A 15,358-nucleotide genomic window follows, 5' to 3' on the forward strand; every position below is an offset into this window, starting at 1 on the left:
TTTTTTTTTTTTTTTTTTTTTTTTTGGGATTGTTTATTTATCAATGAAAACTCGGTTTCTTACTTCAAAAATCTTGTGGATATGGTCCTGTGTTGTAACAAATATAGGGGTGGATTATTTGTTGGAGTTGGAAATCATAAAAGTGTGACCGCCTCTTGACTCATATTGTAGGTGTTATCACTGATATGATAGTGCTACCTCTGTTTGTAATATTTGTTTCACTCCTTTTCAGTGAAAGCTTGTATGAAGATGAAGAATTTGATCAGCATCAGAGACAACTGGCAGCATTACTTGTGTCAAAGGTAAATGAGAGCTCTCTCTCTCTTGGCTCTTCTTAGATACAGATTGTTTTTCTTCACATGCTATCATGATTCTAAAACACTTTGATTTAAATTCGTGAGAAATGATACACTTTCGACAAGGTGAAAATCCAAACTACCATGAATCGTTGATAACTTCGAGGAGGATCTATTAATTGTTTTGTTTTCCATACATTGATAATAGATTACCCACCTTTCACTCTCAGGTCTTCTATTACTTGGGTGAGCTTAATGACTCCCTATCATATGCGCTTGGAGCTGGTTCAATTTTCGATGTTTCTGAGGATACTGATTATGTTCATACTCTTCTAGGTAAGAATAATAATTATCTTTATCAATTATGGATATTAGTGTGTAAAGTTTGTTATAACTCATACATATGGACTTTTCGTATCCCAAAAAAAAAAACATATATGTAGATTTTCTACAGAAGTTCAGGTTGTCACTCAGGATGAATCTTAATTATGTCAAATAAGGATATTTACTTGTTTTTTGGTATTTTGTTAGTAAATTACGATTACACATGAAATGATCGACATCAATATGGAGATTTTACGGGTCTCAGATTAAGTGAAGGACTCGATATGTTGACATTGATGTTTATTTTCTTGAATTCTCAGCTAAAGCTATCGATGAATATGCTAGTCTTAAGTCTAAGGCAGCAGAGTCAAATTCAGAAGGGACAAATGTTGACCCGAGGTTGGAGGCTATTGTGGAGAGAATGCTTAACAAGTATGTCTCTCTCTCTCTCCCCCCCCATAGCATGATGCAACTCTTTACTACCCTTTCCTTGCTCACCATTTGTATATTTAGGTGTATCACGGATGGAAAATACCAACAAGCTATGGGAATTGCAATTGAGTGCCGAAGGTTGGACAAACTAGAGGAAGCAATCACAAAAAGTGATAACGTTCAAGGAACTCTATCCTACTGCATAAATGTTTCACACTCATTTGTTAACCTTAGGGAATATAGACTTGAGGTGAGTGATTTAATCCACTTTCTCATTTGCAATTTTAACAGTTTCTACATTGTTTTCCCATTGTATCAATTTTTCCATTTTTGTGAGTCGAGCAACACTACTTTTATTGTGAAATTGGCTGTTACATTTATTTCATAGACTCATAGGTGAGTTTATTGTGCCTATTAGTCTAGGCTTCTTTTATATTGGATGTAAAATAGATTCCAAGACGGAATCCTGGCTTCTCAAAACATACATTATGCATATTGCTTGGTCATGTTATCCATAAATAAGCTTGAGCAAAACATACATTATGCATATTGCTTGGTCATGTTATCCATAAATAAGCTTGAGCGTAAATCTTAGTCTTTCTCATCGTACTTATTATTGGCTGCAAGTGATCCAAAGATTGGGTAGTTTCTTCTGGTGGGTAACGATTTTGTATAACTTGTATAAAAGGAGTAGCAGTGCTCAAATGTTTACGTTATCTTCCTTCCTTCCCTACCACCTTCTGATTCAATCATGTAATGATTGTTGGATAAAAGTCCCACATTGGCTAATTTAGGGAATGATCATGGGTTTATAATCAAGGAATACACTCTCCATTGGTACGAGGCCTTTTGGGGAAGCCCAAAGCAAAGCCATGAGAGCTTATGCTCAAAGTGGACAATGTCATGCCATTGTGGAGAGTTGTGTTTGTCTAACAATGATAACTTATATGCAATGGTTCAAAACCGGATCGCTGTGACTATTTCACCAAACTCATTGCAAAGTATCGTGTTTTATTTTGTTGACTTCCCTTGTCATTTTTATCATTACAGGTGTCTTGTGTTTGTTCCACCATCTCTTTTTCTTTATTGGAGCTCTTGTGTACAACATTGATAGGAAGTATTAAGTTACAATTATAGAATTAAGCAGATTTATTAAATTTGTTTAGAATATATGTTGAATTTGGATGCTTAACAGTTTCTTCTTTCAGAGACCTTAGAATGTCCATATATTCACTCTAGAGGAAACGATTGAGAATTACAGTTTGAGAAAGTTAACCAATTAAAATATGTAATCTGAGGTGTACAATAGGAAGAGTATTGAGGTTCATGCTTATCTTTCTTGTTTCGTTGTTCCTATAGGTTCTTCGTCTTCTTGTCAAAGTATATCAGAAGTTGCCCTCCCCAGATTATTTGAGCATTTGTCAGTGTCTTATGTTCTTGGATGAACCTGAAGGTGTTGCAAGCATATTGGAAAAGCTTCTTCGATCGGAAAACAAGGATGACACTCTTCTGGCATTTCAAATAGCCTTTGATCTCATAGAGAATGAGCACCAGGCATTTTTATTAAATGTAAGGAATCGACTTTCAAATCCCAAGCCTGGACCTCCAGAAACAGCGCAGCCTGGTTCAAACCTGGAGTCTGCTCAAAATGAGAGTTCTGCTCCTGAAGATGCTCAAATGACTGATGGAAGTTCTGCCCCTAATTCGAATGTACAACAAGTAGATCCAAAGGAAATAGTGTATGCTGAGAGATATACAAAAATCAAGGGAATTCTATCAGGAGAAACATCAATATACTTGACCCTACAGTTCTTATACAGTCACAACAAGTAGGACATTATCTTATTAATGCTTTCCTTTTAAACTAAAGTTCCAGGGTTGAAGTATAAAGAGGGTAACTAAATTTCCTTTTACTTTAATTGTCAATAGATCGGATCTTCTCATTCTGAAGACAATAAAGCAATCTGTAGAGATGAGAAATAGTGTCTGTCATAGTGCTACAATTTTTGCTAATGCAATCATGCATGCTGGAACCACCGTGGATACATTTCTCCGCGAGAACTTGGTGAGTCTAATCTTGGACTATAACCTTTTCCTTCATTTTGTAATGAACGTATTGTTTTTTTATATTTATGCTGTCTCTCTTCTTTATCTAGGACTGGTTGAGCAGGGCCACCAACTGGGCTAAGTTTAGTGCTACAGCAGGGCTTGGTGTTATTCACAGAGGCCATTTGCAGCAGGGAAGATCTCTTATGGCACCATACTTGCCCCAGGGTGGGTCTGGTGGTGGCGGCAGTCCTTACTCAGAGGGTGGTGCCCTTTATGCTCTAGGTCTTATTCATGCCAACCATGGTGAAGGCATAAAACAGTTTCTTCGGGATAGCTTACAAAGTACTAATGTAGAGGTACCCATTCTTGTAAATTTCCTGTCTTGTAGTTGTTGACTTGATGATGGGGGAATATGGATAAATTTTGGGTATTTGGATTGGTTCAGGTCATACAACATGGTGCTTGTTTGGGTCTTGGTTTGGCAACTCTAGGGACAGCTGATGAAGAGATTTATGATGACATCAAGAGTGTTCTATACACAGACAGCGCTGTTGCTGGTGAAGCTGCTGGCATCAGTATGGGCTTACTTATGGTTGGTACGGCAAGTGAGAAGGCTAGTGAGATGCTTGCCTATGCACATGAGACACAACACGAAAAGATCATTCGGTAATTAGGGTTTTGTTCTCTGGACTAACACTTGTGTTCTATACATCTATTATGTTGTTTTCTTACTTTTATACTCTTCTTACTCAGTGGCCTAGCGTTGGGGATAGCCCTCACCGTTTATGGAAGAGAAGAAGAAGCTGATACCTTAATTGAGCAGATGACTCGAGATCAAGATCCTATAATTCGTTATGGTGGTATGTATGCGTTAGCATTGGCATATCGTGGTACAGCAAACAACAAGGCAATCCGCCAGTTGCTTCATTTTGCTGTATCTGATGTGAGTGATGATGTTAGGAGAACGGCTGTTCTTGCCCTTGGGTTTGTCCTCTACTCGGAGCCTGAGCAGGTTGGTGGTCTATCAATTCTTAAGAACGAGTTCTTCCAGCTTAGCAATCTTCTCCCTTTATCTCTTATATTACAAATTCTGATCTCACTTTTTTATAAATTCAGACGCCTCGAATTGTCTCCTTGCTGTCTGAATCTTACAACCCACATGTTCGATACGGTGCTGCTCTTGCAGTGGGCATATCTTGTGCAGGTACTGGCCTGAGTGAGGCTATATCCTTGCTGGAGCCCCTAACATCAGATGTTGTTGATTTCGTACGACAAGGTGCACTTATTGCGATGGCTATGGTCATGGTCCAGATTAGTGAAGCCAGTGACTCCCGTGTTGGAGCGTTCAGGTATTGTCTTTTTATTTTTATTATATTCTTCCATCTCTATTTTCCAATGAATTTCTAATTTCTTATTTTAGGCGACAATTGGAGAAAATAATTTTGGACAAGCATGAAGACACCATGAGCAAGATGGGAGCAATCTTGGCATCAGGAATTTTGGATGCTGGTGGTAGGAATGTTACTATAAGGTTGTCGTCCAAGACCAAACATGACAAAATTACTGCAGTTATTGGTCTTGCTGTTTTCAGCCAGTTTTGGTATTGGTATCCCCTTATCTACTTTATCAGCCTGGCTTTCTCACCCACGGCGTTTATTGGATTGAATTATGACTTGAAAGTTCCGAAATTTGAGTTCCTGTCGCACGCAAAACCTTCACTATTTGAGTATCCTAAACCGACCCCCGCGCCCACCACTACATCTGCTGTAAAACTTCCAACTGCGGTTTTGTCAACTTCAGCTAAGGCTAAAGCCAGAGCTAAGAAAGAAGCTGAACAAAAGAGCATTGCTGAAAAGTCATCTGCAGCAGCGGAATCTGCATCCACAGGTTCGAATCCTGCTAAAGGGAAATCATCCGCTGAGAAGGATGGCGACTCTATACAGGTTAGTTGTCAAATTCTCCCTGCCCAGAAAGTTATAAGCTTTTTAAGCCATTGTGTTGCCTTTTGCTTATAGTTATATGACGTAATCTTCTCTTATTCTTACTTTCAAACCCGCTTTCAAAAATCTCTCTACCCCCATTTTCTAAAACTTTCTTCTCAAACGGGGCTAGAGGCTTAAGCATACATTGCTTGGCGGTAGGCGCCAAGAAAAGTGCAATTGCGATTTTCTGTTTTCTAATGTTTTTTATGTGTATAGATAAGATCGCCCATGCCCGTCTATTGATTTAGGTCTATGCTGCATTTTGTGTTCACATTGGGATTATAGCTCTCTGCATTTCTTCTTGAGTTTTTATTGTATAAGAAACTATGACAATATTGGGAACATGTTCTTTGGCCTACTACGGTGACAGGTTGACAACCCACCTGAGAAGAAAACAGAACCTGAGCCCTCTTTTGAAATTCTGACCAACCCAGCTAGAGTAGTTCCTGCTCAGGAAAAAGTCATCAAATTTTTAGAGGAAAGCAGATATGTTCCAGTGAAGTTGGCGCCGTCGGGTTTTGTTCTACTGAGAGACTTGCATCCTTCTGAACCCGAGGTGCTTTCTCTAACGGACGCACTATCATCGACAGCCTCACCTGCCAGTGGCTCGGCAACTGGGCAGCAAGGTTCGGGATCAGCCATGGCTGTAGACGAGGAGCCTCAACCACCCCAGCCGTTCGAATACACCTCATAATCGACCACCTCTTAATTTGTTTTCGACTTGGCACTGATATCACTTATGCAATCTTAGCACAGGTAAAGCGCAAGATATCGTCGAGTTAGGTTGTCTGGATGTGCTACCGATAATGATGATCTTGGGGACTCCCTATGTATGAACTGTATTTTTTCTTTCTTTCCTTGTATTCATGTTTCAAATTCTAGGAAGAAGGGAGTGGGAATTATGTATGGAAAGCTGAAGTTAATCTATGCTCGAAAGTGTTCGATGCCTTGTAGGTCGAGACATTATTGTTACGATTGTTTCGACGACTGAAGAGCTCAGCGGTACTTGTTTACTTCTAGTATAGTTCTCGATTCTCGTCCCCTCGGCTTTCCATATGATACCCTTATTTTGTGACTTACTCCAGAAAAATGGTAGAAGGATATTGATGTGGTTTCCTAAGCTATTCTATTTGCCACAAAATCGCTTCTTTCAAAACTAGAAAATGTTGGGTGGGGCCAAACTCCAATTCTAATTCTAAGAACGTATTATTAAATTTTTTTTTAAAAAAAATAGATTTAAACAAGCCCATGAGAAAATAAACCCTAAATGAGGGACCCAATAACGAGCTCAAAATGAGAGGCCCAATAAGATGAAGCCCATGAAAAAATAAGCTCAAAATGAGAGGCCCAATAAGAGTGAAAAAGCCTAAGAAAAATATGCTCAAATTGGGAGGCCCAATAAGAATGAAAAGCCTGTGAAAAATAGGCTCAAAATGGGAGGCCCAATAAGAAAGAAAAGCCTGTGAAAAATAGGCTCAAAATGAGAGGCCCAATGTAAATTAAAAGCCTGTGAGAATAAGGCCCAAATCATAGGCCCAATAAGAATGACGAGCCCATGAAAATAAGCTCAATTGAGAGGCCCAATAAAAATTAAAAAGCCTGTGAGAAATAGTCTCAAAATGAAAGCTCCAATAAGAATGAAAAGCCCATGAAAAATAAGCTCAAAATGAGAGGCCCAATGAAAATTAAAAACATGTGAAAATAGACCCAAAATGAGAGGCCCAATAAGAATGACAAGCCCATGAAAAATAGGCTCAAAACGGGAGGCCCAATAAGAATGAAAAGCCTGTGAAAAAAGGCTCAAAATGAGAGGTCCAATAAAAATTAAAAGCCTGTGAAAAATAAGCTCAAAATGAGAGGCTCAATAAAAATTAAAAGCCTGTGAGAAAGAGGCCCAAAATGAGAGGCCCAATAAGAGTGACAAGCCCATGAAAAATAGGCTCAAAACGTGAGGCCCAATAAGAATGAAAAGCCTGTGAAAAAATAGGTCCAAATTGAGAGGCCCAATAAGAATGAGGCCGTAATACAACCCTTACAATAAAACCCTAGCAATTCTGTCCTCCCAAGTAAAGAAGACGAATTCCGGCCGCTCGGGAGTTATTGCACAGAGAAGATGGTGTCCGGTTCCGGTATCTGCGCCAAGCGCGTCGTCGTCGACGCAAGGCATCATATGTTGGGAAGGCTTTCTTCCATTATTGCCAAAGAGCTTCTCAATGGACAGAAAGTTGTCGTTGTCCGATGCGAGGAGATCTGCATTTCCGGTGGATTAGTCCGCCAAAAGATGAAGTACATGCGTTTCCTGAGGAAGCGCATGAACACCAAGCCCTCTCACGGCCCCATTCACTTCCGTGCCCCCGCTAAGATCCTCTGGCGCACCATTCGTGGGTATTGTTTTGCTCTTTTCTTAACCATTTTACATATTTTCGATTTGGTTCTTCACGATTGGGAATGAATATACCGACTGGGGTTTTGTAGGATGATTCCTCATAAGACTAAGCGTGGTGCGGCGGCTCTTGCCCGTTTAAAGGCATACGAGGGTGTTCCTCCTCCGTATGATAAGATAAAGAAGATGGTCATCCCTGATGCTCTTAAGTAAGCTGTGATTTGTGGGTTTATGTTTTGATGTTTTTTTTAGTCTGATTGTAAGATCGTATATTTACGAATTGGTTACATTGCTTTCGCAATTCAGGGTTTTGAGGCTTCAAGCCGGACATAAGTACTGCTTGTTGGGCAGACTCTCTTCCGAGGTGGGATGGAATCATTATGATACTATCAAGGTGAGAATATTATCTGTATTGAAACTAGTCAGCTATGTCTTAATGAATTTCATTGGGAATGTTTTTACGAGTTCATGTTGCTGCTTGTTGGGCTGAGTTATGTATGCTAATCATGCTTGTTGGGCGTTGTTTGTTCACCTTTTTTATTGTTTTGTCATTGGTTTTATATTCGCTTTTTCCTGGTGATCATCAATTTTTAGTATTGTTTTGATCATACAAGTTTGAACTTAATTATGAATTGAAGCACATTTGACCTGGTTATGTAGTTGGGTTAAGCAAATATCTTTGTGGGGAGACCATTAGATCATGATAAAGGGGCCAAACCAACTGTAACTACCTTTCCCCTCAAGGTTTTTAAAACGCGTCTGCTACGGAGAGATTTCCACACCCTTATAAAGAATGCTTCGTTCTCTTCCCCAACCGATGTGGCATCTCACAATCCACCCCTTCTTGGGGCTAGCGTCTTCGCTGGCACTTGTTCCCTTCTCCAATCAATGTGAGATTTCCCAATTCACCCCATTTGGGTTTAGTGTCCTTGTTGGCACACTTCCTCGTGTCCATTTGGGTTTAGTGTCCTTGCTGGCACACTTACTCGTGTCTTCTTTTTCAACCTTAATTATGAATTGAAGCACATATAACCATAGTTGGGTTAAGCAAATATCTTAGTGGGGAGATTGTTAGTTATATTTGGCCCGTCCTTTCTCCTTGTCCTGCCCTTCATCTATGGATTCCACCCGATGATTTTCCCGTGATTTAGAAGGTGAGTTCTTGAATATTGATTTCTTATTCGAATGCAGGAGCTTGAGAGGAAGAGAAAGGAAAGAGCTCAGGCTGCATATGAGAAAAAGAAACAGCTAAATAAGCTGAGAATTAAAGCTGAGAAGGTTGCGGAGGAGAAGCTTGGACCCCAACTTGAAGTCATTGCTCCTATCAAATACTAATTTTGTGTTTTCTACTTTGGAAACAGTTACTTTCTTCAATTTTGGTAATACTCATCACTATTAGTAGACATGATACTCTTTGTATGCTTCTAGAATTCTTCAGTTTAGTTTAAGTTTTTGATAATTTATGTTATGTTAGTAGATTCATCATGCCTGTTTGTTCCGACCAAAACATGTTTGATTACTTGGTTGTCATTTGATCATGTCTGAACACTCCTCAGCAGTTGTTTTCTCAAGCTTAAGCAACAAAATGGTCTCAGCAGTTCGATTGGTATTTGAGATTTATGATATTTTAGTATTAATATAAAGAACCCAAAACCTAACCCAGCTGAAAAATAGAGGCTTGGGTTCGGCTGAGAACTCTTTTTGAGTTGCTTAGGTCACCAACTCAACCCATTGTATTTCTAAGATTATTACGAAGATTAAGAATATCTTGGGTTTGTAATCAAATGGTAAATAAATTTCATATTCATATTTAATTAAACATTTAATACATAAGAAAATGTAACCCTATAATATTAGGAGAGATATATATTTAGACTATGAAGACTGAGAGACTTAAAAAGGGTTTTAAGTCCATTTTGAAGCCATATAGCCGTTTTAGGAGAATGTCGAGGCCGTTAAGTACCAAATTTAAATTCATTCCTTTTGTCCTCTAAAAGGTTCAAATCTCCATGTATTTTCTTTATATATAAAAAAATCACCGGTTTCGAAGAAAATATGTGTCTAATAAGACTATGTAAATTAGGGTCTTTGTCTAATAAGACTATGTAAATTAGAGTCTTAACACTAACCCGGCATTCACTATATCAATTCACTAGCTTTTTAAAATCATTTTGAAGTCAGGTAGCCATTCAATTTAACTTTTTATCATCTCTTAAATAAAATTATTAAAAAAAAAACAGAGTTTGAAGTCGGAATAAAAACATATATATATATATATATATATATATATATATTCGAACCCACCAATAAATAGTTGACTTACTCATATGAATCAAATTAATTCTCATTGTATCAATAATTTAACATGAAATTGGCCCACAAAGAAAAGTGCAAATTACACCTTTTGCAATTTGTATTCTAGCTAATGCAATTACAAATTTATCCCCATTATATAAAATTTTAACAAAATAAGACCCACATAGTAAATTTTTTTTTATTTTTATATATTATAATTTAATTAAATATAAAATATAATAATATTTTTTTAAGAAAAAAAATTGTTAATTTTGTTTTTTTTTTGTTTTTTTTTTTGTTTTTTTTTTTTTTTTTTTGTATAGTTTGAGGGAAAAAAATCTATTTTTTTTTCTAAAAGAATGTTTCAATCGCTCACCTTAATTTATTTTACTTTAAAACAATTAATACGATTTATTCAAATTTAAATTTGAAGATAAACACAATTTAATGTGGGTTGAATTGGATTAAAAAAAAATAGTGGTGGACAATGCAGGGGTTTGGACACGTGTTATGTTTCTTGTGGCTGTTAATTTTTATTAAATATTCCCTCGAAAAAAGGCATTTTGACATCACTGCCCTTACGAAATCACTTTTTTCCACTAACCAACGAATTATTTCGTGGGGAAAATTAATTTTATTTTTTGTAATAGAAAAATTCATTAATAAATTTAAAAATGACATGATATTGAGTAAAATTATAGAAAATTAGATAATTTGATAGGTTGCTTAATGATTTATTTAGATCCATAAAATACGCTTTAGATCACATTAATAAATAATTATACTAATATTTGAATTTCAAAATTACTCGGTAAAATTGTCAAATCACAGTGTGAACGACGGAAATTCCTCCTCCTCCACCGGTGGTGTTCTAAATATCTAAGGCGGGGATGATGGGGATGGGTAGGTAGTGAAGGAGGTACCATTACGTGGTCTAATCGACACCATACACGTGGAGGAGCCTTATTGGACACGTAAGGAAAAATTGACCAATCAGAGTAGGGCCAGAGGACTAACTCCCAACCACTCGCCTCAAAAGAATCAACGTCGGTATGCCGCAGAGGCCTTAATTTTTTTTAAGGTTATTTTCCAAATTAAACCTCTCCTTTTTTTTTTTTTTTTTTTTTTTTTTTTTTTTTTTTTTTTTTTTTTTTTTTTTTTTTTTTTTTTTTTTTTTTTTTTTTTTTTTTTTNGCGTTGAATAATTATTTGGACTTGGTCTAATATTTATTTTATAATATTCTAAAATTAAATTCGGCAAAAAAAATAAAAATAATAGTCAATTTTTTTTTCTTAAATACAATTCTTAGTCAATTTTTCTTTATTTATTCTCAAAATTTAATATACACATTGAAAATATAGTTTTATCTCTAATTTTCACTGGCAAAAACCTAACTAATATAATATTATATATATTAAAATTAAACAATTATTTTAGATAAATAAATTAAATAGGACTATGCATGATTAGATTTATAATTTTACCTAATAATTAAATTTAACTATTATTTGATGATTGTAATTAATAATTCTTATAATTATAAATATATTTTTTTTTAAGATTTGACTGATAAATATTTATTTGACTTATAAATTTTAAATTTGAGATTCATAGCAATCGTTAAGGTTATTATTTAAATATTCAATGACGATTTAACGATGTGATACAAAAAAATATTAATTAAATAAATATGAAAAATAAAAAAAAATAAAATCAATGGTGACGGTTAAAATACATTTCCTTGTTCATTATATATATATATATAATAATAATTAACTATGTTTTAGCTAATTTTCTAATTGTATCAAATGATTATTAAGAACATGTAGGCAAAATTGAATGTTTGGGCATAAAAAAATCTTCCAAATTTGACAATTTACCCTCAAAGATTTGAAATCGGCTCAGTTCGGCCAATTTCACGTTTGATCAAATTTGGTAGGAACATGTTTGAAGAAATCAAAACCCAGAAAGTAAAATTTAGCTGGATTTGGTTTTGATCGTTGAAATTCAAATGGCATCTATAAAAACCACACGACTTTTCTTTGTGTATTCATTTATCTGACGCTGGCCAATCAAGAAAACGTCAGGCTTTTTGTACGATTCCTAAATCTCTCTTTTCAACGGTCAATGGCCTTTGAAGATTCATGGGGCGGCAGGTTTTTCTTCTACTTCCACTTTCTGACCTTTTATGCAGTTTTGAGTAAATTTTCTGATCTTGTTTACTCTCAATGCGCTTGCATTTTGATATGAACTCTATGAATACCTCAATTCTCTAATGAACTTTGCATTATTTAATGTTTGTTTTCTGAATTGTTCGAGTGTGTAAGACTGGATTCTGACATCATGTACTCAAGATGTTCGATGAAATGCCTGTGTGGTAATCATGCGAGTTAAAAAGGCAGAAGAGCCTTTTATTGATTATGCTGCCATTATTTAGCACCAAGTATGGATAGTTTCCCGTTTTTTTATTGCAATTCAATGATTAGATTGGAAAAGGCTATTGGTCTAAGGCTGTGGACATGCAAGAAGAACACAATTGACTGCTATCTTGATACTCAAAATGGAACATCAAAAGGCATACTTGACTGTTATCTACATTACAAAATATGAACAAGAACTCTGTGTAGAGATCAAAGAGAGAGAAAGAAGAGAAAAAGAGAGTTCTTCACTGTATTCCCAGAGCTTGGATCCTCTTAACCAGTGACAGAGAAGTTGCATTTCTCTGTTTCCAACCTTCTATGCTTTCCATTCTTTGTTCTTTAGAGAAGCATTGGTCATTTCCATCTAGTATTTTAACTATCTGCCTCATTTTTGGTCTCAAATCTGGGTTTGAATGAGTACAAGCGATTCCTAATCTCAGCAGTCTCATCAGTTCTTTGTGGTTGTATTCTCCATCCAGTCTTATATCAGCTAATTCTTCCAGTGGTCTTTTCCGGGAGAGGAATTCATGGACCTTCCACACTAGCAATACCTCTGGACGACGAAAATCAACGGCCATTTGTCCCGTTACCACCTCGAGCACCACTACACCAAAGCTGTATATATCCGCTGTCGCAACAGCATCCCCAGAGTCTAGATACTCGGGCGACATGTACCCGAAAATCCCGTGAGCTGATTTGCTTTTATCTATGGTTACGTGATGATTGCCGTGCTCGTTTCTTGTTAAGAATTCTGCAAGAGCGAAAGAACTCAACCTTGGGTTAAGATCAGGATCTAGTATAACAGCTGATGAAGTTATGTTCCTGTGGATGACTTGTTCATCCCATTCCTCATGAAGATACAGAATAGCAGAAGCCAGAGATTTGATAATGTTGTATCTATGGCACCATTGTAAAGCTCCTTTGTCATGGTGGAAAAGCAGGTGGCTCAAGAGACGGTCAGCTGAATAATCATACACCACAAGCATCTCCCCTTGTTCTGTGCACCACCCACGAAGCTGAATCAAGTTTCTATGGCGAAGCCGGCCTAAGTTTAGGAGTTCATTCGAGAATCTCTCCCTTAGCGCAGGACAAGTTTTCATTCCAAGCCGCTTCACTAGAACATGGTGGCTGCTGTCAAGGAAGCCATGGTAGGCAGTTCCGAAATCGAGCTCGGCCACCCGCTGCGAATCGGAGAAGTTATTGGTGGCTGAAATAATCTCCTTGAATGATATTTCTCTTGGCGTTTCAATCATTTGAATGGTTTTTGATCTGTCAAGAAACCTATCAGAATTGTTGGTATAATTGTTATTGATGCCATTCTCAGCAGTCATATATATGGTTTCTCCATTGGCTGATGCAAAATCTGAGCAATTAACTGTGATTGTTGTTGTGTCTGATCTTGTCGCCGTGGTTATGCTGCTGCTAGTGCTTTTAGTTGTACTGCCACCGGTGGGGGAAGACAGAGAAATGTACTGAGGATGAGACTGAAACGATGGCAGAGCCGGCAAATTCCCCATCAGACCACCGGAAAATGCTTCCACAACCCATTTCATACTTGGCCTATACTGTGGGCTATGGAGTGTACAGAGAAGACCCAAATGGATCAAACGCTCCATTTCAATCAGGTTATAAGACCCATCTACCAGCCGGCTATCACCGGCGAGCAGCAGCGTACCGTCATCGGAGAGCTTTCGAATCCAATCGAGCAAGATAATCTGATCATCAGGACATGTCAGGTCCACTGCCCGCCGCCCAGAGATCACCTCAAGAACCACAATTCCAAAGCTGAAAACATCAGATTTTGCAGTGGCAATGCTTCTTTTCTGGAAACTCTCCGGTGGGAGATACCCAATTGTGCCGCCTATTTTAGTGGTTTCCACCAGTCGGAACTGGTGGTGGCCCATCGACGGCATCCTGTATTGGTACTCAAGTTCATGTTCTAACCACCTTGCCAATCCGAAATCACCAAGCCTAGCGTTATAATTGGAATCAAGCATCACGTTGCTGGTTTTAACATCTCTATGAATGATCTGCGTCTCTAATTTCTCATGCAGATAGAACAGAGCAGCAGCCAAGCCACTCACGATTTTCACTCTCTGTTTCCAGCTCAGATCCGTCCCGCCGTTCTCCGGCCGCCGGAAAAGTGCTCTGTCTAAGCTCCGGTTAGGCATATAATCATAAACAAGAAATAGCTGGTCATCATGAACACACCACCCCCGAAGCCGAACAAGATTCCGATGCCGGAGATGGGCCACCGCCACCAGCTCCGCCACAAACGTCTTCTCAAACTTCTCCCCTTTTTCAGCCAAACATTTCACAGCCACCAGAGTTCCATCACTAGGCAAATTCGCTCTGTAAACTTTCCCAAATCCCCCACTGCCAAGAATTTCCTCTGCACAGAACCCTTTGGTTCCAATATAGAGCTCTGCAAAGCTGAAGATTCTGGGGTTGTCACCGCCGACTTTCTCAGAAAGCTGCACCCCATCGGTGTCGTGAAACACGCCGCCGCCACCGACGGACGGCGTCAACTGTGTGGATCCGCCGTAGCAACAGGAAGTAGCCCTTTTGAGGTCTTGGAATTTGAAGAAGGAATCTCGGAGGAAGGCTTGAAATTGAGACCAACAATCTCGATTGCGATGCTGTTTGTTTTGTTGTTGTTCATTGCTGTTGGTGGGTTTTTGAAGTTCTTCAGGATCAAGTGGCTGGACGAAGTCCGCCGGTTTAAGGAAACAGAGGCGGTTCAGTTTCATGTTTGATGAAGAAGAAGAAGAAGAAGAAAAGGAAGAGATAGTGTGGACATGAAGGGAGGTTTTGGAGGAAAGGTTTGAACTTTGGCATATTTGTATTAATTTTGGGTTTTATTTTTAATTTTTTTAATTTTCTAATAAAAAGTTGTTTGTTTGCATGGTTGAATTGAATGTCATCAAGCAGCCGAATTAGAACCCACTTTTTAATTTTTTAATTTTTTTTTAAATTATCAGAACAATAATCTTTATTTTTCCAAAAAGGTAAAAAAAATAAAAAAAGGAAACTGAAACCTTTACTGTCCACCATTTGGCAGATGTTCCCACGTGCGGCATGTTTGTTAGGAGAAAAGCTCTTGTTCCTTAATGGCTCAATTTGATTGTACAACTCAGCTCTATTCAATTCTAAGTTTTTTTTTTTTTTTTTTTTTTT

General features: G+C 37.7%; 3 protein-coding genes across 3 annotated transcripts in view; 2 read left to right on the forward strand and 1 right to left on the reverse strand.

Annotated features, from left to right (window-relative positions):
* Window positions 1-6,197, forward strand: part of LOC111494220 (26S proteasome non-ATPase regulatory subunit 1 homolog A-like) — a 7,891-nt gene extending 1,694 nt beyond the window's left edge. The window contains exons 2-13 of the mRNA XM_023144112.1: window positions 233-302; window positions 527-632; window positions 941-1,052; window positions 1,134-1,302; window positions 2,412-2,881; window positions 2,982-3,117; window positions 3,209-3,457; window positions 3,547-3,767; window positions 3,855-4,113; window positions 4,218-4,450; window positions 4,522-5,044; window positions 5,454-6,197. Coding sequence (XP_022999880.1) covers window positions 233-302; window positions 527-632; window positions 941-1,052; window positions 1,134-1,302; window positions 2,412-2,881; window positions 2,982-3,117; window positions 3,209-3,457; window positions 3,547-3,767; window positions 3,855-4,113; window positions 4,218-4,450; window positions 4,522-5,044; window positions 5,454-5,777 — 2,872 coding nt within the window. The 3' untranslated portion in view covers window positions 5,778-6,197. The remainder of the gene's footprint in view (window positions 1-232; window positions 303-526; window positions 633-940; window positions 1,053-1,133; window positions 1,303-2,411; window positions 2,882-2,981; window positions 3,118-3,208; window positions 3,458-3,546; window positions 3,768-3,854; window positions 4,114-4,217; window positions 4,451-4,521; window positions 5,045-5,453) is intronic.
* Window positions 6,198-7,128: 931 nt separating this feature from the next.
* Window positions 7,129-9,021, forward strand: LOC111494221 (60S ribosomal protein L13a-4). Its single transcript, XM_023144113.1, has 4 exons — window positions 7,129-7,468; window positions 7,559-7,675; window positions 7,773-7,860; window positions 8,658-9,021. The coding sequence occupies exons 1-4, from the start codon at window positions 7,197-7,199 to the stop codon at window positions 8,799-8,801; spliced, it is 621 nt and encodes a 206-aa protein (XP_022999881.1). The 5' UTR covers window positions 7,129-7,196; the 3' UTR covers window positions 8,802-9,021.
* A 3,240-nt stretch (window positions 9,022-12,261) lies between these two features.
* Window positions 12,262-14,977, reverse strand: LOC111494695 (receptor like protein kinase S.2-like). Its single transcript, XM_023144661.1, has one exon. The coding sequence runs from the start codon at window positions 14,929-14,931 to the stop codon at window positions 12,427-12,429; it is 2,505 nt and encodes an 834-aa protein (XP_023000429.1). The 5' UTR covers window positions 14,932-14,977; the 3' UTR covers window positions 12,262-12,426.
* Window positions 14,978-15,358: the final 381 nt, after the last annotated feature.

The sequence above is a fragment of the Cucurbita maxima genome, unplaced genomic scaffold, assembly GCF_002738345.1.
Source record: "Cucurbita maxima cultivar Rimu unplaced genomic scaffold, Cmax_1.0 Cma_Scf00020, whole genome shotgun sequence".
NCBI classification, from domain to species: domain Eukaryota; kingdom Viridiplantae; phylum Streptophyta; class Magnoliopsida; order Cucurbitales; family Cucurbitaceae; genus Cucurbita; species Cucurbita maxima.